Source organism: Oreochromis niloticus, linkage group LG12 (assembly GCF_001858045.2).
Source record: "Oreochromis niloticus isolate F11D_XX linkage group LG12, O_niloticus_UMD_NMBU, whole genome shotgun sequence".
In the NCBI taxonomy this organism is placed as follows: Eukaryota; Metazoa; Chordata; class Actinopteri; order Cichliformes; family Cichlidae; genus Oreochromis; species Oreochromis niloticus.
In genome coordinates this window covers 28,416,284-28,442,551 of record NC_031977.2, presented here as the reverse complement: position 1 = coordinate 28,442,551, position 26,268 = coordinate 28,416,284, and the positions used below count along the sequence as shown (strand labels likewise).

General features: G+C 39.5%; 3 protein-coding genes across 12 annotated transcripts in view; 1 reads left to right on the top strand and 2 right to left on the bottom strand.

Moving 5' to 3' along the window:
* Window positions 1–306: 306 nt before the first annotated feature.
* The window catches only part of LOC106097671 (zinc finger protein 462), a 48,924-nt gene continuing 22,962 nt past the window's right edge, over window positions 307–26,268 (bottom strand). For 2 of the 6 annotated variants that reach the window (XM_025897175.1, XM_025897176.1), the window contains exons 4-12: window positions 8,481–11,877; window positions 8,104–8,393; window positions 7,376–7,494; window positions 6,875–7,006; window positions 6,503–6,746; window positions 5,614–5,756; window positions 5,275–5,498; window positions 2,940–4,167; window positions 307–1,584 (exon numbers count right to left, since the gene is read on the bottom strand). In XM_025897175.1, the coding sequence (XP_025752960.1) occupies window positions 1,448–1,584; window positions 2,940–4,167; window positions 5,275–5,498; window positions 5,614–5,756; window positions 6,503–6,746; window positions 6,875–7,006; window positions 7,376–7,494; window positions 8,104–8,393; window positions 8,481–11,877 (5,914 nt within the window). In that variant the 3' untranslated portion in view covers window positions 307–1,447. Of the gene's footprint in view, window positions 1,585–2,939; window positions 4,168–5,274; window positions 5,499–5,613; window positions 5,757–6,502; window positions 6,747–6,874; window positions 7,007–7,375; window positions 7,495–8,103; window positions 8,394–8,480; window positions 13,448–13,532; window positions 13,598–13,856; window positions 14,076–15,447; window positions 15,529–15,688; window positions 15,738–26,268 lie in introns of those variants that run through there. The other 4 variants (XM_025897177.1, XM_019365662.2, XM_019365660.2 and 1 more) reach the window with 4 other exon arrangements.
* Window positions 16,149–19,601, top strand: LOC100708557 (4-hydroxybenzoate polyprenyltransferase, mitochondrial). Of its 4 annotated transcripts, none has more exons than XM_019365665.2 (5): window positions 16,149–16,287; window positions 16,507–16,832; window positions 17,908–18,074; window positions 18,269–18,390; window positions 18,608–19,601. In XM_019365665.2, the coding sequence occupies exons 2-5, from the start codon at window positions 16,811–16,813 to the stop codon at window positions 18,765–18,767; spliced, it is 471 nt and encodes a 156-aa protein (XP_019221210.1). In that variant the 5' UTR covers window positions 16,149–16,287; window positions 16,507–16,810; the 3' UTR covers window positions 18,768–19,601. The 4 variants fall into 4 exon arrangements, with proteins under 4 accessions (XP_019221210.1, XP_019221209.1, XP_019221211.1 ...); XM_019365664.2 differs by having other exon boundaries at window positions 16,159–16,261; XM_019365666.2 differs by having other exon boundaries at window positions 16,190–16,408.
* Window positions 19,647–26,227, bottom strand: LOC100708827 (sarcoplasmic reticulum histidine-rich calcium-binding protein). 2 transcript variants are annotated; one of them, XM_025897179.1, is made up of 3 exons: window positions 24,877–26,227; window positions 23,466–23,548; window positions 19,647–19,964 (listed from the first exon to the last, which is right to left on the bottom strand). In XM_025897179.1, the coding sequence occupies exons 1-3, from the start codon at window positions 26,186–26,188 to the stop codon at window positions 19,662–19,664; spliced, it is 1,698 nt and encodes a 565-aa protein (XP_025752964.1). In that variant the 5' UTR covers window positions 26,189–26,227; the 3' UTR covers window positions 19,647–19,661. The 2 variants fall into 2 exon arrangements, with proteins under 2 accessions (XP_025752964.1, XP_019221208.1); XM_019365663.2 differs by lacking the exon at window positions 23,466–23,548 and having other exon boundaries at window positions 19,813–19,964.

Sequence of the window (26,268 nt, the reverse complement as noted above, 5' to 3'; positions counted from 1 at the left end):
TCAAGGTAACTACCGGTAGGCTTATTTAAGAGAGTTCAGTTTGCGTTGATGAAAAAAGGTGGTCATACTAAGTACTGAATTTCAGGTTCATCAGAAATGTCCAATCAGATTTTTTCTCTGTATACTGTATTTCTATTTTCATATTTTTATAAATTGTTACACCCACTTCCCATATCCACATCAAAATGTAAAGAAATGAGAAGTGGGCAAGACATGTGCACAGTATTATTTAGCTATGTATCCTCAACATTAAAAATATGTACTGAATACTTTAACTTAAAAATAATGTCCACATTGCTCTTTACATCAAGCCATTTGAAAACAAACATTTATTGTTGTAACCAGATTATATTTTCTTAATGCACTATTTGATTTTTGCTACAGGGCAAAACTTTTAATACAAAGCATCCATGTTTCATAATACAAGGATATGAACACACGTGGTCTCATAACACATTAACTTTTTAAACTTTAACTCAGTTTCAGTCTTCTGTAAATGTCCCTGATAAGTTCTTGGTCCAGCCTGTGTCCATTTTTTGCTGCTGTTCAAGAAATTGAAAAAAACTGGATAATTTATTAATCATTTATGACCTATTGTGCATGAGTCTGTATCTTCAGATGTACTGCCTTTTTCCGACATCAGTGACATCTACTGTAATAGTAAAATTAACTAAAAATGTTTAAATTCACCACTTTCATAGAAGGCGCCACTCTGCGGTAACTAAGCTAGGAGGAAAATAAATATCAGGTGCTGCAAACACTTTAAATTCAAAACAAATTGAAGTATAAAAAAACAAAACAAAATTTCATTAACATGGAATACCAAACTAAATACTGATATTGTACTGTCAGCTATTTTCCTTTTCAGCTACAAAATACACAATAAAAGTGTGTTGAAATACCAAACAACACCTGAAGGCAGCATTTAATGAACTTTCTGTTATGGAAGTTTGTTCAGCTCATGGTATTCAACTCTATGTAAACGTTTTCATGTAAAATTAGTTCACAGTGTAGAGGTTTCCGCAGATTTTACAGTAATAACTTCTCGTAAATAATACCTCCTGCACAAACTACAGGAATAAAAATGAACTGTGAATGACAGTTAATCACGGCCATTATCCATTAGTGTTTAAAAAAAAATAAGAAAATACAAAAAAATTCTAAAGATTTTAAATACAGTGTGTCACACGTAATACATTCACCATATTGGTTCAGAGTTTTATTTACTGAATCACACCAGTTTAATGTCTATGTTTAACAGCTTTACCATAAAAGCATTTTATAGGAAAAGGGTTAAAAATGCACAAAAAAAGGAAACGTAAATATGTAACCGTACAGTTAGATAAGATATCAGACGAATGACAAAATATAAAATGCGTAACTCAACACTGGAAGGAACTTTCCATAAAATGGAAATCCAAATAAAAAAAAAACTTGGAAAAGACTGTTAGATTCCATGCCGCATGACGTGACGCTTCAGTTCAGAGCTGTTCACCAGGTTTCTTCCACAGAACTCACAAGTAAATCGTTTCTGCTCTGTAAGCGAGGAGCACAGGACTTCAGCAGGTTCTTGTGTTGTTGTATCTGAGGGAGGGGGCAAAACAAAACACATCAACAACATAATTATCCCATACCAAGGAGTCCTCAAAATCTATTTATGTTGACAACCCAAGACTTAGCTACAGTTAGTTATCACAAAAAAGTCGATAAAATCTCAGAAAAAGAGTAAAAAAATTACCATTAGAACTTCTAAAGTACTAAAAAGGTAAGATAAGAAAAACTGAAACCTGAGAAGATCTCATATTTTCTGCTAGAATGACTAAATAAACAATGACCACACACATAGATCACCTCCTTTTAAATCACTTTTTATCATCAGATTTGTCTGTAATCACACACAGTCCTGTCTTTTTTTTTTAATTTAATTTTTCGAATTAATATGAGGAATGCACTAAGATGCAGTCATGTGAAAAAGAAAGTACACCCTCTTTCAATTCTAAGGATTTACATATCAGCACATAATAAGAAAATATAACACTGTATATATTATATACACTATATGTATTACATATATTACATTTATTTAACAGAAACTCAGCCAAAATGCAGAAGCAGTGTGTGAAAACCTAAGTACACCCCATAATTCAGTTTCTTGTAGAACCATTTTTAACAGCATTCATTGTCTGTATGACTTTATCAGTCTTTACAACATTGCTTCAGATCAGTTTGAGGTTTTCAGGCATTCATTTAAGCACAGCCACAGTCCTGTGGCTTGGAAACGAGCCCAAATCATCGCCCCTCCACCACTCTGCTTGACAGGTGCTACAAGGTGCTTGTGCTGTTATCCTGTTTGGTTTTCCGCAAATGTGATGCTTCGCAGTATCGCTAAACATCGCTATTGAAGCCTTTAGAGTCTCAGATGTAGCTCTTTTTTTGGTGTGTCTGAGCATCTTTACCTTGTGCATTGTTTTATCTCACACACACGTGAATCAGACCAATGAACTGCCAGACCATTTGTTTTCATAGAGGTCACCATATACTTGCTGATGATTGTAGCATCTGGCTGTTACTTACCTTCTTATATCATATAGAAGCAGCAAAGATTACCTTTTTAGTTTTTCCACACTGCTTCTGCATTTTGGCTCATTTTTTTGTTAAATTATTAATGACAGTGTTATATTTAATAGTTCATCTTTGATTGTACTTATCTAAAGTCCTGATACATAAAATCTTACAACTGAAAGAGGGAGCACTTTTATTTTCACAGCTGTATCATCGATATTGCCTAATATCTGCATTTACCATCTCTTTTTCTGTATTTTAAACAAGTGTTAAAGTGTACTTAAGAGTGTACTTTTAAGTGTACTTAAAATATTTGTTTTGCTTGCAAACATGCACAAAAACTAATATTTTGATTCACTCTCATAATTTCTTTTTACCTTCACGCTCTTGCAGACAATCGTCATCCTTCATCCCGTCGTGGTCACCAGGCGCCTGATCTTGGTGTCGTTCCTCATCTCCTGTGAGCATCTCAGATTCTTGGTTCTGTTTCTGCTCGAAAGGACCTTTCTCTTTTTCCTCCTTGAAGCATTCAGGAGAGTGCACTTCCTTCTTCAGACATTCTTTCTCAAGTACTGGTATTTCTTTACAAGGTTTAGGTTCCTGTTCACTGCCTTTCTGAGTGTGCACTTGTTCCCGCTTTAATTTTGTAAACGAGACACCTAAAATATCCCCAGTGATCATCTTAAGTCGTTCACAAGTGGGCGGGAGGGTTAACATATGCCTTTCAATTTTTAAACTCTCCTTTGTCCTTGTGTTGTTTACATGTGCAATATTTAGCTTAGTTAAGGGCGAATTTGCCTCTATACCAACTTGACTCTTTGGATTCTGGAACAAAGGGAAGTTGCTCTCTTTAGCTAATGGGATATCACTTGCATCACTTGCCTCAGTGCCCTTCTCCATCTTAACCGTTTTACCCTCATCTGCCTTGTTATGCATCTTGCTGTCATCATTGGCCAAATGTAAGATATGACACAGTATGTCATCTTCTACCTTTGGCTCGATGTTCAGTGTTTTACGCTCAAGTGCTTTAACGTCTTGCTTTTGAGCTGGTGTTTCTTCATCCACTTTGAAATCATTTCCTGTCTCCGCTTGTTGTTTGTCTCCACATTCTGTGAATTTAGGTTGGGTTTGGTTTTCATTTATCTGCCTCTCTTCCTCTGGACCGTTGCAATCCTCACATGGGGTATCTGTAATTTTCACTTCTGCAACACTTTGTTCCACATTTCCCGTCTCGTGTTCTCTTGCAGTCTCTCGCAGCACAGTCTCTGCTTGTTCTTGCAGCTCTTGTTGGACAGTAGAGTTTGGTTTTGCATTCTCATGTTGAATGTCTGATTCGGAAGTCTCGCCAGGACTTTCTCCATTGCTTTCCTGGCATTCCCTCATCTGGAGTGCACTTTTCTCTGTGGTATAGTTTTCTTCCAGGTTCTCAGCTTGTGGAACCTCATCACAGTCTGCAAAAAGGTCCTCCATTTCTACATCTTCCGTCTCCTTATCGAGCTGGTCCATGTTAGACAAATGTTCCTCTTCTGTTACTGGCACCCTACCAACGCTTGCCTCCAGCTGATCAAGGCTCACCTGACCCACAAGTTCATGATTCCTCACGACCTGCATAGACAGAATCAAAGTCCAAATTATGATACACTTTTCCAACACATTATATTGGGGTGGGGTTGGAGCACTGATGATGTAAAAGTCTCAAAAACTCATTGATCAAATATAATACACTTGGAGTTTGGGGGTTGAGATAAGACTCTCAGTCCTATAGAAATTTATGGGAAAACAGCTTTCTATCTTAACCATGGTAAAAACTTCCTTATGAGTTTATGGGCTTAGTCACTGATTTTGGAGTCATTCTGAATAAAACACTACTACTACTATTTTGCATACGGTGTTCAAATTGCTTAAAAATGTTGGATTATCTTTTGTCTGCTTACTGCGTAAAGATAGCAGTTTCACAGTCAGCCCCTCTCCTTCTCACCACATCTTCTTTAAAACTAATATGGTTGTGGTGAAAATGCTAATCTTGGGGCATCAAAACACAATTTCAGAAACCAACAGATGATGTCACGGTAGTTGTCCATGTCCATCTTTGACATTACCTATGGTTTAAACCCTGTAAATGTAGCACTTTTCAATAGCCAAGGAATTGAGGTAGGATATGCACTGCATCACTCCATTAGGCGCAACCTTGATCAATATTAAACAGATTTGTGGCAAAGTTTTTGGACTACAAAAACATTCAGACTAAAGGAATCAAATGTCCAGTGCCAATGTCTCCGTAGCATTATGTGAATAAAACCATTCTTTTGCAAAAAAAAGTCCACTGCCTATATGTAGCTTGTGAAAGTGATGCAGTGCTACTAAAGAAGATGCATGGTTGACATTTAAAAATGTCATTCTGATGAATTCTTTATGTTCATTTTTATATCTATTCATATTTTTAGGATGTATGCTCCCACTCTCTTTCGTTGGCTACTTTCAAAAATCAGACATGTTGACGTCTGACATCTAATTGCTGCTTACACTTTTTAAAGGCTTAAATAACTTTGATTCTTCATTCAACTTTATTTTCTCTTGATTTTCTAAATCTTCATGGTTATGACAGCAGTGTGTAGAACAAAAGCGCCGTCCGCCCATCAGTTAAAGAGAATACCTTTTTTGACCCAAAGGAATTCCAAGGATGCACAGAAGGCTTTAGAGGGAAATCCTCACCTGATGCTTATCGCTCAGGTGTGCCTCCAAATCACTCAGCCGGGTGCAGTCGAAATAGCACAGCCGACACTTGTAGGGTTTGATGTCATCGTGCCTCATCATGTGCAAACGCAGGTTTTCTGGGCTGCCACTGGTGAAAGTACATTTGTGACAGCGGAAGATGATGCCTTGAAGGTAACGTGACAGTTTGGGGCGACGAACCTCTATTGGCACTACACGTTCCTCTGAAAAGAAAAGAAAAAAAAAAAAAGAAAAAAAAAGGGGAAATGTTTATGTAATGGAGTCGGGTATCGGAAAGCAGGACACGCTCCTACAAATCCTGCAAATGCTCCAACATACCACGATGCAAGACGATGTGATCAATCATGTTGTTCTTGTTCTTAGTTTGGTACAGACAGAAAGGGCAGCAGAGGTCCTTCTGATGAGTAGGCTTTGACTGGCAGGTAGAGTGACCCGTCTCCATGTGCATTTCCAGAGTTTTCCTAATGACAACAGGAGAAATCAGTGATGAGATTGCAAATCTGTCAGTGTTTGGTGACAACTCGTGTTCAATAATGAGTAAAAATGACAAATTCAAGATGTCTGTCAAGTCAAATACCTCAAAAACTCATCTAAGTTATTTCTATACATCTAAAATAATTGACAACAATGTCTAAATCTGAATAAAAGAAGCTTCTTTCATATTCCAACAGGGTTCCAACAGCAGATAGCGCCGCATATTTGATTTAGCACACTTTTATGCCAGGTTCTCTTCCCAATGCAACCCCAAAGGGATTTGTGTCTCCTCCTGGAGACGAACCAGGACTGCATTATGTCACCTGACTGTAGAAACTAGTAAGATCCTGCACGTCTGTGATAATGCAGAATTAAAAGTATCAACTGTTACTCATACTAAATGCAAATGCAAGATTAAACGCAACATTTAAAACAAATGTTGCATTTAATCTTGCATTAAATCTTCATTCTCAAGTGAGAATGAATGTTTACATTAAAATATTTTCAAAGTTTTCAATCCCAGAATATCATTTGTGTACATTTTCCATTTTCGAAAATAAATTCCCTGCCAAGCTAAATAGTTGAAACTACGGATTTCTGATAATATTAAATGTACACTGATATTTTATTTACTTTAAGTACAATTTGCAGATTTTTAGTAACATGTCACATTTTATTAAAGAAAAAAAAGCCAGAAATTTTTCTAAAATTACAAACTCTTGCAGCACCTTACCTTAAACCTGTGAAAAAGTTGCAGTCTTTACATCTGAAGATTTTCTTTCCATGCCGATTTAGGTAGTGCCGCCGGATACTAGACAGGTGTCCAGTGCTGAAATTGCAGATCTCACAGTGAAGCACGCTGTTCTCAGGTAATTTTGATAGTTGCACGTTCACTTTAGATTTGATGCTGCTCTGTGCCATCATGGTGTAGTGGTTTAACTGGCGCCGCACATCTGGGGGCTCCAAGTACAGAGATCCTGTCAAAGTTTCAAGGACCCACAGTCTGTCAGTACTGCTACAAAACCAGAAACTGTTTGTTTTATGAAAACCAAGACCAAGTTTAACAACAAAAAAAAAAAAAACACACACAAAAAAACCAACTTGCCTTTAATAAGTTCACGTCCCTCATCAATTTCAGGCAAGCTATTCATTTTCTCTGATGAATTAGAGGACTCCTTATCAAACCTCTCTTCACTCTCATCTTTGTCTTCAGTCTCAGCTGCACCCATGATGAGATCTAGGCATTCACCAATAGAATAACCAAATGAAAAATGAAAGACATAAACGCAGACATAAAGCCACACGAAATCTCTCAAACCCCTTCTTGTGAAATTTGTCGCTGTCTTTAAAACTAAGCCAAAACCATCCCAGTCTGAACAGTTACAGTCAGCTTCTAATATAAAATGCACCTGTGACAACTCATTAACTTGACCAAATCCAGCTTACAGAAAACGTAAGCTAATAATCTACAACAGCTTATTTTAATTAAAAGACTAATTTTAAAAATTCTGGTGATTTTGAAAACCATGTCAGCAGATCAAAGTCAATGCGTTTGACACTTAATGCTCCTAAGATACCACTGGTGATGTTACGAATGAGTTCTTACCACGATGCTTTTTCATAAAATGACTCCTCCAGAGGCCAAAGACTGTTGTCCGATAGGTACAGCAACTACACAGGAAAGGTCTGAGAGTTCCAGATTTGTGGATGAGATATTTGCTAATGCTGGTGAGATAAAAAGGAAAAAAAAAAGGTTCACAATCATTGAACTCTCACAAAAAATACACCTTGTGTTGTTTGGGACTTGAAAATTTGCTTTAACGAATAAATTAATCAAAATTCAATTTCAACAAGCCTGCGAAAGATATATTAGTCAAACAGAGAGTAGATGAAGTAACTCCTAAAATCTGTAAAGGAGGTATCATTTCTCTACTTTGGTTCTCTTGTCAGAAAGCCATTGGTTCTATTCATGAGGAAATGGTCTTCTTGTGAAGTTTGAAGATATACAGGAGTGGATAGAGGTGGAATTGAGGAAAGAGGAGTCTAACTTTTTATTTAACCAGGAAGTGAAAATCTTGAGATGAAGAAGCTTTTCTGCAAAAGTTTTCCAATACCCAGATAGGCACTGTACTTTTGCACTTCAGACTAAACAAAACCAACTGCTAAAATTTCCATTTGGCTTTGTTACTTTTTAAGTGAACCCACAAAAAATAAAAAAAATAAATAGTGTGGCATTTTTGTGACTGCTTTAATAAATGAGCCTAAATGTAGCCATTATTAATACTTTTTTTATTGTTAAAAACTAAATTTAAAAAGTCCAAAGTTTGTTCTTACTTGTGCTTTAATCCAGATGTGGAGCTATTGTCCAGTTTCTTGATGGCTGCCAGGGCTGCGTGGCTGTGCTCATGTGAATGCAAGCCTTTCAATGACATAAACATCCGGCCGCACTGTTTACACGTGTGTTTGTCTCCATTCGATTCTAGTTCTGGCTGCTGTACATCAGAGAGTTCTGATGGCGACTGCGGAGGTATTGCTGGGAAAGCGGCGCTCTGTACTGGTGTCCCGTTCCAACAATTAACCTCGTTCACAGTTTCCAATGTGGCCGTTTCGTCTTGCCTGCAGGGCTGGAAATAATCACAGTAATGGTCAAATAACACGAGTAGATCAGAAGACAAACAGCGTAGACAGGAATTACAACAGCGTCAACTTACCTCGCTGGATTCTTGCTCTATTGTTGTGCTAACAAGCGACTCCTTTCTCTGCGCAACCTTGGCCATCTCTAGCATCCTTGCTCTGTGGCGGTCCATGTGATAACACACCTTTCTAATCCCATTTAACTGTGTGTTGCAGTGGTCACATTTGTAAACCCCTGTGGTTTTCTTTTTCGGCGATCCTAGTGACAACACAGTGAAGTCCAACTTCCACTCTGAGCGGTGAAAAGTACTATAGTGGTCAATGAGCAGCTGCGATGACTCGAATGTTAAGTCCGGACATTTCAAACATTTAACCTTTGTGCTGTTGCCTGATTTAAGCACGTTGCTGGGAAAGTTCCATTTACGCTTATTATATTTCTCAAGAAGTTTGTAAATACTGACTGCATCCAATTTGTGAGTATTTTTGTAGTGGCACTGGAGGTATTTTCGATACAGTCCTTTATAGGTGCACATCTGGCACTTGTACAACTGTTTGTTGCTGCGGACTCCGGACAGCAAAGTTGACGGGCATGCCTCAGGAGTTTCCGTTTGTGGAGCCTGTCTATTTTCCGCAATGCTTACTTCTCTCAAAGTTTTGTTTTTCACAGAGGCATCCTCCTGTGCTGAGCCCTGAGATGTGTGAACCGGCTGGCTTTCAGTGTCAGTGTGCTTATACACTTCTGTATCATGATGAACCTTCTTACAGTGGGCATTGAGTTTTGTCAGTGATCCATGGATTTGTGAACAGTTTTTACACAAGTACCCTCTTTCATTAGAACCTTTTCCTAAAGTACATTTGACCATGTTTGATGCAAAGACTTCGCCTGTCTCAAGTTCATCTGCTCGGACTACAATTGCTGGATGCTTCATTTGACAGTGAGTGAGAGTCCCGTGGTAGCTAGCATTCACATATGGACACTTTGGACACTTGTAGATCAAGAGGCTTTCTTCTGCCGTTATGCTAGACTTAAACGTCTCAGAGGCGTTTTCTTGTTGCTGAGTTGATGGGTCTTCAGAAGGCAATGGCGCTGTCTTCTTGAGAGCTTGTTTGTATACAGGCACGTAGTATTTTAAATATGCCTCCTTTCCATGCGTCACTGCATAGTGGCCTCCAAGATGCTTTTTCCTGAAGTAAACTTTAGAACACAGCACACATTTGTATACGCAGTCCTTTGAAATAGTATGCTTGTGGTTAGCAAGCAAATGGCGACCAAGAGCAAATTTGGTGGTGCATGTGTAAGAGCAGTGCTGGCAGTTGATCACGGCATAGATTTTCTTGCTTAAAAATGAAGTCTTTGATACAGATCCATGTGTGCTGTAGGCCTTAGATACAAGTGTTTTACTTTTAACTAACGGCTTAGGAGCAGGTTTGGCCGTGCTTTGTGCTGTGCTTGCGCCAGTCTTCTTGTGGTCTCGCTCGCAGTGTTTGTTCAGTTTCTCCAGCGTTGCGCAGATTTGCGGACAGGTTTTACACATGTGCCCACAAAGTTTCAAACTCTCACCAGGAGGACTGCTCTTCCAGGTTTTGTCCAAATTTTCGACATACACCATAGCCACGTGAAGACTGTTGGCCCTGGATGGGAGGTTGGGATGCTTCATCTGGCAGTGAGTGAGAACACCCTGATAAATGGTATTGACGTAGGTACAATACGGACACTTAAAGACATGCAGGCGTTTTTGGAGCTGCTTTTTGGGTTTTTGGAGCTGCTTTTTGGGTTTTTGTTGTTCTTCATATTTTTCGATTACAAATTCCGGGTGTTTCATTCCACAGTGAATCTGGAGTCCGTGCCGGCTACTAAAATTTGCAGAGCAGTAAATGCACTTGAACACTGTGGAGGACGCCTCTGCTTCATCCCGTGATTTACCAAACTCAAGAGTCACTTGGTAGGAGTCAGATGAGCCAGGTCTGTCACTTTGGTCTTCCACCCGCCAGCTTGTGTTTGCTTTCTTGGCAGGTTTTGGACCCAAAGGATGAACAATTCGGTAATGGTGTGCCAGATCTGACAATGACTTACTTTTAAAAGAGCATCTTTTGCAAGATAAACCAGCTTTATTTTGTCCAGATCTTTGGGATAGCAAACTGTTTTCAGTGCCATTGCCTTCACTCTGCTCTAGGTTAGGTTTCTTCTTTTTAGGAAGGACCATTCCAGGACCGGCATATAACCAAGTACTTACATACTCAACGGAGGGGACCCGTCCTAGGTGGCGTTCCTGGTAGTGCTCATAAACTACTGCAGCTTTTTCATGTCTGAAAACACAGAATTCACAATAATGGCCAGGCTCTAATGATCCTTGTCTAAAATAATATCTTAAAATATCTGTGACTGTACGCTTTACTTTGTGAGTTTTGCTTAAATGCTTCTTCAGAGCATATATCACGTCAGTATTGTATCCGCATGTGTTACAGTTCAGGGACCTCTTTGTCTGTGGGGTTGTCACTGAGGGTGTTGCTGAAATGACCAAAGATTTTGAATGCCTCTTTGTTTTTTTCTTTTTCTTCAGGGGTTCCTGAGCTGCTTCTTCCTTTTGAGTGGATGTTAGAGGAGATTTCTGTGCCTGATCGTGGATCTTAGATGTATGCAGAAGGACTTCTGAAGGCTTCGCCTTAAACCCATGATGTGTTTTGCTGTAATGGCGCATTACCTGGTCCAAAGTACTATGCCTGTAGTTACAAAAGTGGCAAAAAAATGCTTTTTCTTCGCCTTCATTTATTATAGGAAGAGGTAGACGGGAAGAAGAGGAATCCTTTGCATTTGCTTTTGCTTTCCTGATTTCATCATGGATTAAAGCTGTATATTCAAGAACACACTTAGTGCTGGAATTACACTTTCGATGAACCTTAGCCTGATGGTTAATTACTCCTTTTATAGATGGATTTCCGAAGTTGCATTTGTGGCAGTAAAACAAGTTTTCTGGACATGCATAGGACTTGTCCTGTCTCTCTCCTGTCTCTGAGGCATTTGCTGTGTGATCCTCCTTATGCAGATCTTCCTTTTCCCTACACATCTTCACTTGTTTAATAGTATTAAATTGGAAAGATGAAGGACTTTTTGACATCTTAGATTCACTCTGAAGTTTCTGCATCTCAGCACTGTACCATAGGACATCATCAGTACCTATTGGTGCATCCATAGAATGTTTTGCATTGTGATGACCAAGGATACTCTTAACCTTGGTACTTGTGTAACTGCAGAACTGGCAGTAAAATGTTTCATTTGGTAAACTGGATGACAAATTGTCCAGTCCAGTAGTAATTTCATTGCTGGATTTTGTTGGAATCTTCAAAGATTTCCCTTTCGTGGTTTGGGAAGATTGTGAATGATTCTTACAGGCTTCTGGTGTGGTCTCTGAAGGATCTACTACAATCACAGAATCTGAACACTTCTCAGATGTCATCGTCAATGCTGCATGTGACGTGGCACAAGCTGACTGTTTGATTTTATCTAATGTGATTACTTCATCTGGGTGGCTTTTTTGGTAGTGAACATGCATAACAACAACTGACTTGTGACTAAACATGCATTTCTGGCATTTATACAAGGCCATGTCTGCACTTTCAGAGGAAGAATTTTGGGATGTATGGGCACGCTCAGGAGATATACCTCCTGATTTTTCTAGACTCAGCTGAGACGATTCCTCTTGGCATTCAGACATTGAATATCTGCAGAACAATAAGGAATTTTCCACTTCATATGTTGCATGCTTTGCCTTGTAATGTTCTTTCAAGGACTTCAATAGATTGGTAGTAAATTTACAAAGAAAGCATTTGAAAACCAAACTGAGGCCACATGATTTCATGGCAAATACATCTGGGGCATCTGGATGATTTTCCAAGTAGTGCCTCTTGAGGTCAGCTGTGCTTAAAAACTCAACTGGACACTCCAAACAACGAAAGGTGGCACTGTGATCACTTGAGTCCTGAATGTAGACAGAATTGTATCTGATGTAAGGGTGCTCATTCTGATAATGGGCAGAAATTCGCCTGATGCCAACATCACTGTAGTCACAATGTTTACAAGAATACACTTTTGGCGCGTCTGCCTCATCTTCATCTTCGCTGACTTCAAATGAAAACTCGTTGCTGCTGGATGACTGCTGTCTACTTTCATTTTCTTTTTCCGTGAGCATCTCTTCGTTATCCAACTTGGCTTTTTTGGCAGGATGACCTTTTGAACTTTTACCACTGGATCTCTTCACAGCACTGCCAGGAACAGTTTCTTTTCTGAATTGTTCCGGAGTTTTAGATGGTGTCAAATCAGTAGTCAAGTCAGTGTGCAAAAAATGGTACGACTTACTTCCGGTGATATCTATCACAGACTTTGCTGTGACTTTAAACACACCACTACTGTTTGGACAGGAGCTTGAAGGAGATTCCTGCAAAATTATAGTTCCTTTGGTGCCATCAGCTAATTTTGCATCAGTCATTGTATTTGATCCAGATGACACTGAGAAGTACTTAGTAATGGTTTGCAATGGCCTCTTGTAGGTTTTCAGGTCCTTTAACGTGCATTTCATTTCTGAGGTAGAAATATCTGAAAGAACTGACGGATCCTCCGATGTTCCTGCAGCTTCATTGTTCTGGTTTGCTGAAATGACACTTAAAGTGCTGTCGAGGTTTTCTGAAATGATGACACCTCCTGACATGTTAAGATTTTCTGAAGTTTTGTGACACAGTTCCTCGTGTTCACTTAAACCATCCCAACCACAAGCTTTAAAATCACAGCTCTGGCATTTAAAATTATCTCCTGAACTGCTGCTGCTGTTCTCTGTGTTGGCTTTGTCAGTCCCAGGGCATAATCCAGCCTCTCTGAGAGAAGTTTCTGTATTGAGGCCATGCACTTTGTTGAGGTGTTCAAAAAGGTACACCTTGGATTTGAAGATCAGCACACAGTGACTACAATGGAAAGCCTTGACTTGGGATTCTTCAGTGACTGCTTGGCTGGTGACTTGCTTGATGTGGCCAGAGGTGGAGCACTCCACTGTATCTGAGGGGGCAGGCAACAGACCAGTATAGATCAGCATAGGTCAGTATCTATTCACAAAGACATTGCATACCTCTGTGATACATACCGTTTTCCATCTTGCATGCCTCTTTTAACCCACAGCCTTACACAATTAGTGACACACCTAGACAACTGAAAAAACAGATTATTATTTTTATCAAGGCATAGAAGCAGCACAACGTAATCCCACACTACTTCGTTACACGGTATTAAGTTAAACGCACAAGTGAATACTTAAATAAGAGAGCGAGAGAGCGAGATTGTACTCTTTGCTAATATTATCTTCAAATATGGTAGCACAAAGAACTCAACGCCTGTATTTAACTTTCAGTGTAGCATATTCAACAGGAAGGAGACGTAAAACGAGTCAAACTGAATAAACAGATCCTACCTATTTTAACAAAATGCCGAGATGTGCAACTCGCTAAAGTGCGCGATGCACGCAAGGTTTTTACTCACGCATGCACACAAAGACAGGGCAAGGCTTAGGAGGCACTGTTTTGAACCGCTGCTGGAGGTCGCATGAACACTGAACACGTTTCCGCCATTTTTCCCGCGAGTGTGACTCTCCCTGGCCTGTGCTTCCGCCACCACAGCAAAACATCTTCACTTCCGTAGAACTCACCAACCCTTCAAAATAAAACTACTTGAAGCGCCTCCGCTGTGTAAGTAATTAAAATATCAATTATAATGTTATTTACCAGCAGTTACACGAGATTCAATATAACGACAGGATATTTTGGTTTAACGACAGGATATTTCGGTTTAATTCGAACCAGGATTTTATTTTTTTATTGTATCAATTTGATGTGTTTGTTTTTTATTTGGTAATACTCACGGAGTTTTTTTGTTCATGCTTAGTTTCATTATAACATTTTAAGGTACTGAAGGATGGATAAACGCGCTGTAGTGTGAAATCTGGGAAAACAGTAACCGGAAGTACGTATATTTCATGCTTTAACGCACTCCCCCCCCCCCCCCCCCCTCCCCGCCCCGCCCCCTTTAAAATTCTTTTTTGTTTTTGTGATGGTGTTGTTTTGTGTTTCTATGGCCGGTAATATAGGTATTATGAAAGCGAAAGTTATTAACAAATCCTCCATACTGTAAGTGTTATATAGAACCGCACATTTAAATAAATGGGCGCTGTTGTTATTAAAAATTTATAACAGAAACCTTTTTTTTCAGGCTCGGTTTCTATCGCAGGCAGTTGGCCACGTGCTTGCAGTGACGATGCTTGCTGAGCTGCAGAGGTCACAAAGAAAGGAAGAAAAGTCTCAGCTTTGTTTTACCAATATCACCTTAGTGTTCCAGAGAAATTTATACTGATGTTGCCGACTTTTGCAGAGAGTCTTTGGCTTTTACAACCAGATGAAAGCTAAAACATTCTAGGAGAAAAATAAAGGATCTAGATTTGTGTCATGTATCACGTCTTCACAGCATTTAAATTGTTCGCTCAATATGTTTCAAATTCACTCTTTATATGTTCATGATGCGCATATCCTGTCGAGACAGGTACCCTGCTTTAAGCAGGAGGCCGTTTGTGTAAAAAAGGAACGACAATCTCTCAAACGAGAAGGGGCTTAAGAGTTTCTCTTTCACGATCTTATAAAGCAGCCATTCCTCATCTCACAATGAATATTACTCATACCACAAAGTACTAAATTAAAGCATGTTTTTCATTATCAACTGCACCGCTTAACCAACCACATTGCACTGTTTCTGCTCTCATTGTTGTCTTTAAGTTTAGGCAGTATTGTCTCAGACATACATCGCCGCTTTACTGCATTACACTGTGCAGCACTGTTCAGCAAGACCAGTGAGGTTTCAGTTGTATTGCCGCTTACACTTGTCAAATGTTTTTCGCATGTGCAATAATGTCACATATTCCACAGCCCTACCCTGTCTTCACAAGTAAATTTAAGAATCTGTTTAGGACTTATTTGTTTTATTTCTCACTTTGAAAAGATTAAATTGAAACTAACCTTGTGGCTTATTGGTGTTAGTTTTAGTCGTTATGCAGCTGTGTTGTTTGTAAAGTTGGTGAAGCCTGCAGTCAGCTGAAACTGAAGAAGTCACATAGATAAGTGATAAAATGTTTCTTCTTCTATACGCTGGGTCCAGATGAACAGAAATAACTTTCTATGATCTGATCAGTTTACATTGACAACTACTCCATGGTTGTTTTGTATGTTAACAAGAACAAAATAAGTGAAGTAGACTTACATGGCTTGTTCAAAGAGTTTTTCCAACAGCTGTTTCATGGTATTAACCCAAAAAAGCATGGGGGCTTTTTCCTTAAAACGTGAAAAAAAGGAAAAAGAAAGAAACAGGCAATTGGCAAGGATGCCTTAGGAGAAGCAGTGTTAGATAAACTAACAAAACACTGCTATTAAAAAAAAACTATTGGCATATAAAGGCTTCCATTAAGCTGAATATTATTTATATTATTACATACATATGGTTGACAGAATGTGACCTCTGTAGCTATTTCCCATTGAGGATTGCAAAAGAAACCACAAAAACTAATAAAACTAATAAATTGTACATGTGCAGAGGAGGCAAAGTGGATATACTGGGTAAAGAATGCTGAATATGGAGCTGCCATAATAAAAAATAAAAAGTAGTTAGTGTGAGATACGACCTGGTTTTTATTTAACCAGTAAGGAAATTGTGATGCACACTCCACACCAGTTGGAGGCGCTGGTCCTCCAACTTGTCTGTCAGTCTCAAAGCAGGGAAGTATGAGCAGCATTGACCTGGTTGTCATCTGTCCAGTGTTTGGTCTTTTTAAAATCGGTATATTCTCTACTGTAACCGTCAGTGTAAGCTTGCGTTGGCGTTATATCACACTAGAGTTAGCAAGCGTGTTGGTAGCATTCATTATATTTTCAGTGATAGCTTAGCTGTGTTACAGTGTCTTACCTAAACAGCTAAAACAGTCAGGTTGTTTCAGCCAAAAGTTTCACACATCTGTTGTAGCAAATCCGTCCCTTCCTGGAAAAGTGCATTTGTTAAACCCTTGTTTGCGTGTGTGTGTGCAGGGGTGATCTTATGACTGCAGAGAGACACCATGTTCCCAGCCAAGCTAGCTTTGAGCACTCTGAAAAGGATCCACCATGGAGCTTGTTATCGATGTCTTTCTACCTGTTTCGTCCAGAAGGAAGGGATAAAGGCTGGAGATGGGCCCCACTCAGACTCCCGTGTGTGGAAGAGAAAGCCTAAGAACCAATCTGGTCATCAATAAGACTTCTTGAAACACAGCAAAACGGGAGAAGACCGTTCAGTTTATCAGCTGCTACTATAGTAAATTCAGCACCAGTACACGTCCAACCGTACCTCCGGCTGATGAGGCTGGACAAACCTATAGGTTTGTACTTTTATGAACATCACATTGTTGTGTTGTCGTGTGTTCATTCGCTCACCCCAACCAGTCGCGGCAGATAGCCGTCCCTCCCTGTTAAAAGGTAGTTTTTACTTCCCACTGCAATACTGTAATTTTCTGCTGCTCATTCCTGTGCAATATCCCATCTGCCCCCCCCCCGTCATATTTCTTTTCAAAATTTTCTTATTTAATCACTAGTGTACATATATGTATAGATACATATATATTTAGTCATCTTTTCTCTTTTACCACGTCTCTCTAATATTTTGCTCTTTACTGTTTTTCTATTTATTTTTTTAAATTATTTTATTTTATTATATTTTCTTCTACTGTACCATGCTGCTGAGTGACTGCTGCTCGTCAAACACATTTCATTGCAATGTTGACCCTGTGCTAACTTGCATATGACAAATAAAAACTGAAAACACTGTGACAAAGCAAGTTTATGTGCTCAGGTTTAACTTCAGCAGGTCATTATGACCATGTATACATGCTTAAACACATTCATTTTCTGCTATGCAATGACTTTTATCTGTATCAGTTTTAAAAAAATATCGATATCTAGAATATTGCAGAATTTTGACTTTATTCCAAACATCCACTCTTTAAGCGCAGAACGATTTTTAGCAGCATTTTAACCATGTTAACAAAGCAAAACAAGAAGCTATATAACATTAATACAGTCTTTAGAAAACAAATGGCTAAAATAAGCACGTCATCTTTGACCTTGTAGAGCTATTAACTGGCACTAACAGGGAAGCATCTTTGTAAGCATGTAGCCCTAACTCATGATGTAGATAATAATGGTTAAAATTGTTCTTTAAAGTAATCCTACCAAACTGTAAATGTAATTACTGTGCAAGACAGTGAGTCTAAAATATCTTGCCCCTGCATTTTTTCAGTGTCACTGCACAGATGCATCTAAAACCAAACCACAGTTAAAATGTCACCAGATTAATGTAGCTATTGGCTGCGCATTCATCTCTTTGTGGGCTTTGTTTCTGTTCTTATCTTACTTCCTTGTTTAATTCACTTGAAATTCATTGCCTTTTAATCATAGGGACATGGCTGCTGTACCTCCCCTGCACATGGAGCATTGCTCTGGCTGCTAACCCTGGATGCTTCCCAGATCTGGGCATGCTCACACTGTTTGGTACAGGTGCTCTTCTCATGAGAGGGGCCGGCTGCACCATCAATGACATGTGGGACAAAGACTTTGACAAAAAAGTAAATAAGATTTTCTTACAGCTGACTCCAAACAAAGAAAAGGACATGTTTTTGCAATAAAGTAAATAAAACTTCCATTGCCAAGCAGACGTTAGACTTACCTGTGTCACTGTCACGCCCTTGCTCAAAGTGTCTCTTTATTTTTCAGCTCTGATAAATTGAAAGTGTTCGTATTTGTTTGTGTTTTTGCGCAGGTGTCCCGCACAGCCTCTCGACCAATCGCATCAGGAGAGATTTCTCAAATGCAGGCGCTGGTCTTCCTGGGAGGGCAGCTCTCGCTTGCACTTGGGGTTCTTTTGTGTCTCAACTATTACAGATACTCAGAATCAATTTTATGTATGAACATTCATTACATTTTATTAGGAAAATATAAGTAGAAGGATAGGAACAGGTCTTCGAGTCATGAGAAAAAAAATCATATCATAGTAATCACAATATTACTACAGTGTTAATTTTCATAGTGTAACTAAAAGTGATTATTTAATCAGTTATTTTGCAGTCTTTCCCTCACATTGTTCAAAATGCTCTCACAGTATAGCTCTGGGTGCTGCTTCTTTATCTCTTGTTATCACCTACCCGCTGATGGAGAGGTTCACTTACTGGCCACAGTTTGTGTTGGGTATGTGCTGTGCAAAGTTATCTTGTAGTGTTCTTTGTCTAAAGTTAATATTTTACAGATTACCAGAGCTATAGCTGTTCTCTCGTTCTCTCCTCTCACTTTACAACCGCTTCACAAACAACCGCTTTTATAGAGGTGATCACACTTGCTTTTGCTTTTTGATTAACAGCATGTGACTGCTACTTACCCTCTTAATACATATGGAAGAGGTAGGGGTGTAATTAGTGTTTTATAATTGCATCTGAAATGTAGAAATAGTGTTATAATCTAAGCCCAGTTATATGTTATGTTCCTGAAGCCAAAGTCAACATTCTTTTTACTTTAATAATATAGACTACTGTTCTAGTGAATTGAGGTTTAAAATGATAAAGAGCAGGATTATATTAACAAGTGGAAAAAGACCTATGTATGTTTTGGATAAAAGATTCAAACCAGACAAATTTCTAAATTCTACCGCTATAACAATGCAAGTAACAACCATCTGAGTGTTTATCCAGTTTACAAAAGTGTAGATTTTTCTCTGTGTCGGTGTAATATTTGGGAAAAGGTTCCTGTGAATATGATGGTCTGCTTTCACTGTTGCTGCCCAGGTGAAAAACCCCACAAAGTGTCCTAAGTGTAAACCATGCCACCACAGTGAAAAACCAAAGCACATGAATAGTGGGAAGTGTTTGTGCCTTGCATAAACTAGTCTACGCAGCCATGAAGCTGTCATGGCGTTCCAGCGACGAGCAAACTGTGACATGCATATTGACGCCTCAGTGGTCCAGAAGTCCCCATCGGATAGTCCGCTCCATTTGGAGAAATAGTCCCCAGATGAATCTTCCCAAAAGCCAAACCCTGCTGCGTTATTTAGGCATTCGCTGATCTTCCAGTGAGAGTAATACTGTATTAAAACCAGTCCAAGACACCAGGTCGACAGGATGCCATAGAGGATGCCAGGGTTGAAATCATGGACAAGATAAAATCTAACCCACTCTAGCATTAACACTTGCATCAGCTTTAGGAAAACTACACCTAGTGGACTGGGTGGCGAGGTGAGGTTGATCCCCTCCATCCCCTCTTTCATTAGAGTAATGAATTGTCCATAGGAACCCAAAGGACCACCAAGCAGTGTGGTAAAATTGAGGATGTAGCTGATAAGAGGGAGAAGCGTGACACAAGCCTGCCTTTTGGATGGTGTCAGTACGCCTCGTTTTTCTTGAAGGTCCAAAGACACAGAGGTGATTCTCTGGGTGAGCAGCATCAAAGTGGACACTGCCAAAAATAGTCTGAAAGTGAAAGAGATGTTATTGTGATTAAATAGGATATCTGTATACATTTAATCTTTTTACATTAGATGTAAAAACATTATGTCTAACTTAGGCTAAGGGTTCATCTATAATGGTGAAGAAATGGCCTCTGACATTCATATTGGAGTCTGTTTAGTAGCTGTTCTAGTGCTGTGATCACACAAAGTTGATTTTGGAAACTGCATCTAACAGGTTAGGCAACAACATAAAAATTCTTGGAAACAAGAAACAAAGTCAACAGGCTGCTAAAATCACGTGTTGTGGTTGAATGCTTCAAGCAACAGAGAATGTTTTATTGAAAAACACATGGTTGTTTTGACTTTGACATATTTCATAAAAGTGTGATTAGGAACATTTTTGCCACTGTGTTTACAACCCTGTATGCATTTGAAAACTGAAGGGTCTGTGCTGTGTTCTAATCCTATCAAAGATCAGAACATAGCTTATATATTTGAAAGAGCAAGATAACCTGCTCAGGAGTTTCACCTCCCAACCGTTGTGGCAGATGTCTGTCCCTCCCTGGAGGCTTCTTCCTGTTAAAAGGGGGGTTTTCCTTCCCACCATCACCAAGTGGTTTGCCCATACGGTATCATCTGATTGTTGTGGTTTTCTCTCTAATACTGTAGGGTCATTGCCTTACAACTTAAAGCACTTGCTTTTGTGATTTGGTACTAAATTCAAATGACGATTTTATGTTCTACATTGTTATATTTCTAATTTCATGATGCAAATGTGTTATTTCTTATGTAAATATGATCTTTCTTGAAAAAGCCGTTTTCTCTGTTGTTCTAAACCTAGTAGATATTATTAAGCATTAGTGATGCCTTTGAAGGTAATCAATGCCTGGACACCATCACGGATACTTGATTTTGAAATATGTGCTAAGCATGAACTGCACCTTCTTAAAGTATCCAAAAATGTACTGCTCTGGTCACAGGTCCTCATTCTTTTTAAAGGTGCCAACTTTCTGTAACTTGTTATAGAAGAGAGAGAGGTTTTAAATATTTTTTTTAATAAATACCGTAGAAATACCATACAAATCACTGCCTGCTGCTTTATTTATATTTTATACAACATCCTAACTCTGAACAGGCTTGATTCATACATCTGTACACCCTAGAGAATATTCACTTACGAAAGGTTAGGAGGATATAGCATGAAAACTGTCCCATGTTTATGTAATTTGTAACAGCAGAGTGAAATCAAGATTAATACCAGATGCTGACTGGTTCGTGCAGGTAGTATTCCCTGTACTGTATAAGTAGGTGCCAGAAGGTTTGCCACAACATCTGCATAACAAATGCCCAGGTGTGGATACAGCTGTGATCCACACAGCACAGGAGTAGAACAAAGGCAAGTGTGGAGGTGAACAGCTTGTGCTGTTATCCTGTTTGGTTTTCTCCAAACGTGATGCTTTGCAGTATCGCTAGACATCGCTATTGAAGCCTTTAGAGTTAGGGCTGTTCGATATAACAATATATATCGGATGACGATATAAAAACGTCTATCGTTTCATTTTACGCTATCGTTTGTTTCGTGGTGTCGCAAAATAAACTGTTTACGGCAATATTTTTTCATTATTTTGATGGTCACTGTAGTGGCTATATTAATTTCCTAAAGTTCTCTCTTTCTCTTATTTTTAATATAACCACACTACAGACGGACAAGCGCTTGTTTTTATGCGTTGTCGTTAGCAACAACGACGGTAAAACCACCTCGTGTCCGCTTGTTTATTTTCCACATAAACCTTTCACAATAAAGCTCAAGATCCTGTTGAGACTTTTCAAAATAAACTGAATCACGTGAAAGATGCAGACTTGCAGAGTATTTACGGATGAGAAGCAAAAAAAGAGCCGTCAGGTGCTAAAAAAATAAACCTTAGACTCAAACGTTAGAACAGGCTTTTCCCCGCAGCACGCTGTGTAGTAAATACTCACAAAGAAAACAGCGGCTGTTACAACCTATGTCTAAAAATGTATCGTTTCATGCATCAGTTAAAACACTTGACTCCAGGTACGCGACGCCCAGCTGGAAACACTTCACGCAAGTCGAGCTGCCCGACATTCACAGAATTTACAGAAAATGTTACATTTTTGTGATTTATATCGTTATCGGACGATAGATGTCTTAATATCGGGATATGAGATTTTGGTCATATCGCACAGCCCTATTTAGAGTCTCAGATGTAGCTCTTTTAAATATATATTTTTGGTTTGTCTGAGCATCTTTGCCTTGTGCATTGTTTTATCACACACGTGAATCAGATCAATGAACTGCCAGACAATTTGTTTTCATAGAGGTCACCATACTTGCTGATGATTGTAGCATCTGGCTGTTACTTACCTTCTTATATCCTATAGAAGCAGCAAAGATTACCTTTTTAGTTTTTCCACACTGCTTCTGCATTTTGGCTCATTTTTTGTTAAATTATTAATGACATAATAGTTCATCTTTAATTGTACTTATCTAAAGTCCTGACACATAAAACCTTACAATTCAATAGACTTGTAGTCAAGACCGCCTAATCCGAGACCAAGACAAGACCAAGACCAGAGGGTATCGAGACCAAGACAAGACCAAGACCAAGTTGAGACGAGACCAAGACCGAGACCGAGTCGAGACGAGACCAAGACCAAAACCAAGACCGAGACAAAAAAAGTCTTTAAACTGCAGCCAGATGCTGCTTCGTTTACAGGTGTCAGGCATATTTATGTGTTTTTGCTTTCGCACAGCCCTCCTCACCGCTGTCTACTGTCTCACTCACTTACTGAGAGGACAGACGCACGCTCCACTTGACTGTCACGTCTCTCACCCTCTCTGTTTTTCACATAATGATATTATCCTATATCCTCGCATGTGATTGGCCACAATATGGAGGGATTGGAGCATAACTGAGCCACTGTGTGAGAGCTGAGCAGCGAAAGGAAATTAAGTGAGGGTAGAAATGACTGAAAGATTATTAGGCTCTGTTTTGAGTTTTGTTCAAAAAAGAATGACTTCATATATATATATATATATATATATATATATACACACATATATATATATATATATTACTTCTATATACATATGCAGGACACCTTAAACTAGTTTTTTAATTAAGCAGCAAGGCAGAACAAAGTCGGGCCTCTATCAAGACACAGGGACTAAACCCCAATTCAACCAGACCCAGAACTGATCCGGAATTAAAACAGGACTACAACAGTAACCAAGACAGAACCAGAATCAGAACTAGATGATAGTAGCACTGAAAATCATCATAGACCTGCACTACACTTATTTTTTAATTCTACCAAAGTACACTATTTAGATTCTGAAAAGTTTATATAATTATTTAGCCTTGTTGTGCAAACAAGCCTGCATAACTTAATAAATATAGAATTTGAAAAGTAACAAATGGTATCTAAAAAGAAACAGGTACTAGATACATGTTCTGATGCGTTTTGGCAAACAACCATTTGACTAACATGTGTGTCTCACCTGCTCTTGCTCTTGTTCCATCTCTGTTCTGTCCTCATTCTCCTCTCTCTCTCCCTCTCTGTTCCTCTCTCTCCCTCTTTGTGCTGACAATCAAGCCAAACACCAACATCATCAAATATACAGTTGAAACCAGATATTTACATACTCTTCAGATAATAACACAAACACTTATTTAATTGTAACATCAAATCAGACTAAATGTTTATTTTTTTTAGATCTAAAATCTAAAACAAAAGTTTACTCTAAATTGATGTTTAACAGTAAAAAATAGTTTTTATGTTTTCTACCTAAAGTGTATGTAAATATCTGGTTTCATCTGTGAATATACTGCTGTGTAATGAAATTCCTCTTGTTTTGCATAGATATACTGAACAACATACAAAGCATAATATATAAAATAACATCTACCTGAGTTTTTTCTTTGAAAGAAGCTCCTTATGTCCATTGTTGTGTTCATCAGTACACAATTGAAACTGATTTAGAGAGTTTGTTTAGCCGTGGAGGGTAACAACTGAAAATATGAAATGTAAGCTAAGACTCTCTAAAAAATCAGCATTGTTGTTCGGCTTTTTATTTATCCATTTGTTGATTCACTCGAAGAGCAAGTAACGCAACCAAGTGATCAGTTTGATATCAATCTTTTGTGATACACCGTCATATTTACATTATTAGTTCAGTACGAATGATTTGCTTTGGTACCTGGTCAAACTTAAGCTCTCCTCTGTCTGCAGCAAACTCGCAGGCAGCAGCTTCTCCCCCCTCGCTCACATGGGTGCTGTGCTCAGTCGCCTAGTGCCTGAGCTCGGATCATACCAAAATTAGGGGGAATTTACGACGGTGCGCTCTGCGCTTCGTGTGTTGTTTTTGTTTTATACAGTTGTCAGCCAGGCATCTAACTAACAAATTACACTCCAAAAAACCCCATGCTTCTGAAAAAATGACCCGGGCTTAAGCCCAGTAAGCCACCCTCCCGCTCCGTTGATGGTTGACTCCAAATCTCCCGAACACTATGTCGATTTGAGAACGGAAGACCGAAACAGCGAGACCAAGACCGAGACCAAGACAAAAGTCCGTCGAGACCAAGACAAGACCAAGACAAAAGTCCGTCGAGACCAAGACCGAGACCAAGACAAAAGTCCGTCGAGACCAAGACGAGACCAAGACCACGTAAAAGTGGTCTCGAGACCGGTCTCGAGACATCCAACGCTACAATTCAAAGAGGGAGCACTTTTATTTTCATAACTCTATCATTGATATTGCCCAATATCTGCATTTACCGTCTCTTTTTCTGTACTTCAAACACGTGTTAAAGTGGACTTAAGAGTGTACTTTTAAGTGTACTTAAAATATGTGTTTTGCTTACAAAAATGCACAAAACTAATATTTTAATTCACTCATAATTTCTTTTTACCTTCATGCTCTTCCAGACAATCATCATCCCTCATCCCGTCGTGGTCACCAGGCGCCTGATCTTGGTGTCGTTGCTCGTCTTCTGTGAGCATCTCAGATAATTTCTTTTTACCTTCATGCTCTTCCAGACAATCATCATCCCTCATCCCGTCGTGGTCACCAGGCGCCTGATCATGGTGTCGTTGCTCGTCTTCTGTGAGCATCTCAGATAATTTCTTTTTACCTTCATGCTCTTCCAGACAATCATCATCGTTCATCCCGTCGTGGTCACCAGGCGCCTGATCTTGGTGTCGTTGCTCGTCTTCTGTGAGCATCTCAGATAATTTCTTTTTACCTTCATGCTCTTCCAGACAATCATCATCCCTCATCCCGTCGTGGTCACCAGGCGCCTGATCTTGGTGTCGTTGCTGGTCTTCTGTGAGCATCTCAGATAATTTCGTTTTACCTTCATGCTCTTCCAGACAATCATCATCCCTCATCCCGTCGTGGTCACCAGGCGCCTGATCTTGGTGTCGTTGCTCGTCTTCTGTGAGCATCTCAGATAATTTCTTTTTACCTTCATGCTCTTCCAGACAATCATCATCCCTCATCCCGTCGTGGTCACCAGGCGCCTGATCTTGGTGTCGTTGCTCGTCTTCTGTGAGCATCTCAGATAATTTCTTTTTACCTTCATGCTCTTCCAGACAATCATCATCCCTCATCCCGTCGTGGTCACCAGGCGCCTGATCTTGGTGTCGTTGCTCGTCTTCTGTGAGCATCTCAGATAATTTCTTTTTACCTTCATACTCTTCCAGACAATCATCATCCCTCATCCCGTCGTGGTCACCAGGCGCCTGATCTTGGTGTCGTTGCTCGTCTTCTGTGAGCATCTCAGATAATTTCTTTTTACCTTCATGCTCTTCCAGACAATCATCATCCCTCATCCCGTCGTGGTCACCAGGCGCCTGATCTTGGTGTCGTTGCTCGTCTTCTGTGAGCATCTCAGATAATTTCTTTTTACCTTCATGCTCTTCCAGACAATCATCATCGTTCATCCCGTCGTGGTCACCAGGCGCCTGATCTTGGTGCCGTTGCTCGTCTTCTGTGAGCATCTCAGATAATTTCTTTTTACCTTCATGCTCTTCCAGACAATCATCATCGTTCATCCCGTCGTGGTCACCAGGCGCCTGATCTTGGTGTCGTTGCTCGTCTTCTGTGAGCATCTCAGATAATTTCTTTTTACCTTCATGCTCTTCCAGACAATCATCATCCCTCATCCCGTCGTGGTCACCAGGCGCCTGATCTTGGTGTCGTTGCTCGTCTTCTGTGAGCATCTCAGATAATTTCTTTTACCTTCATGCTCTTCCAGACAATCATCATCCCTCATCCCGTCGTGGTCACCAGGCGCCTGATC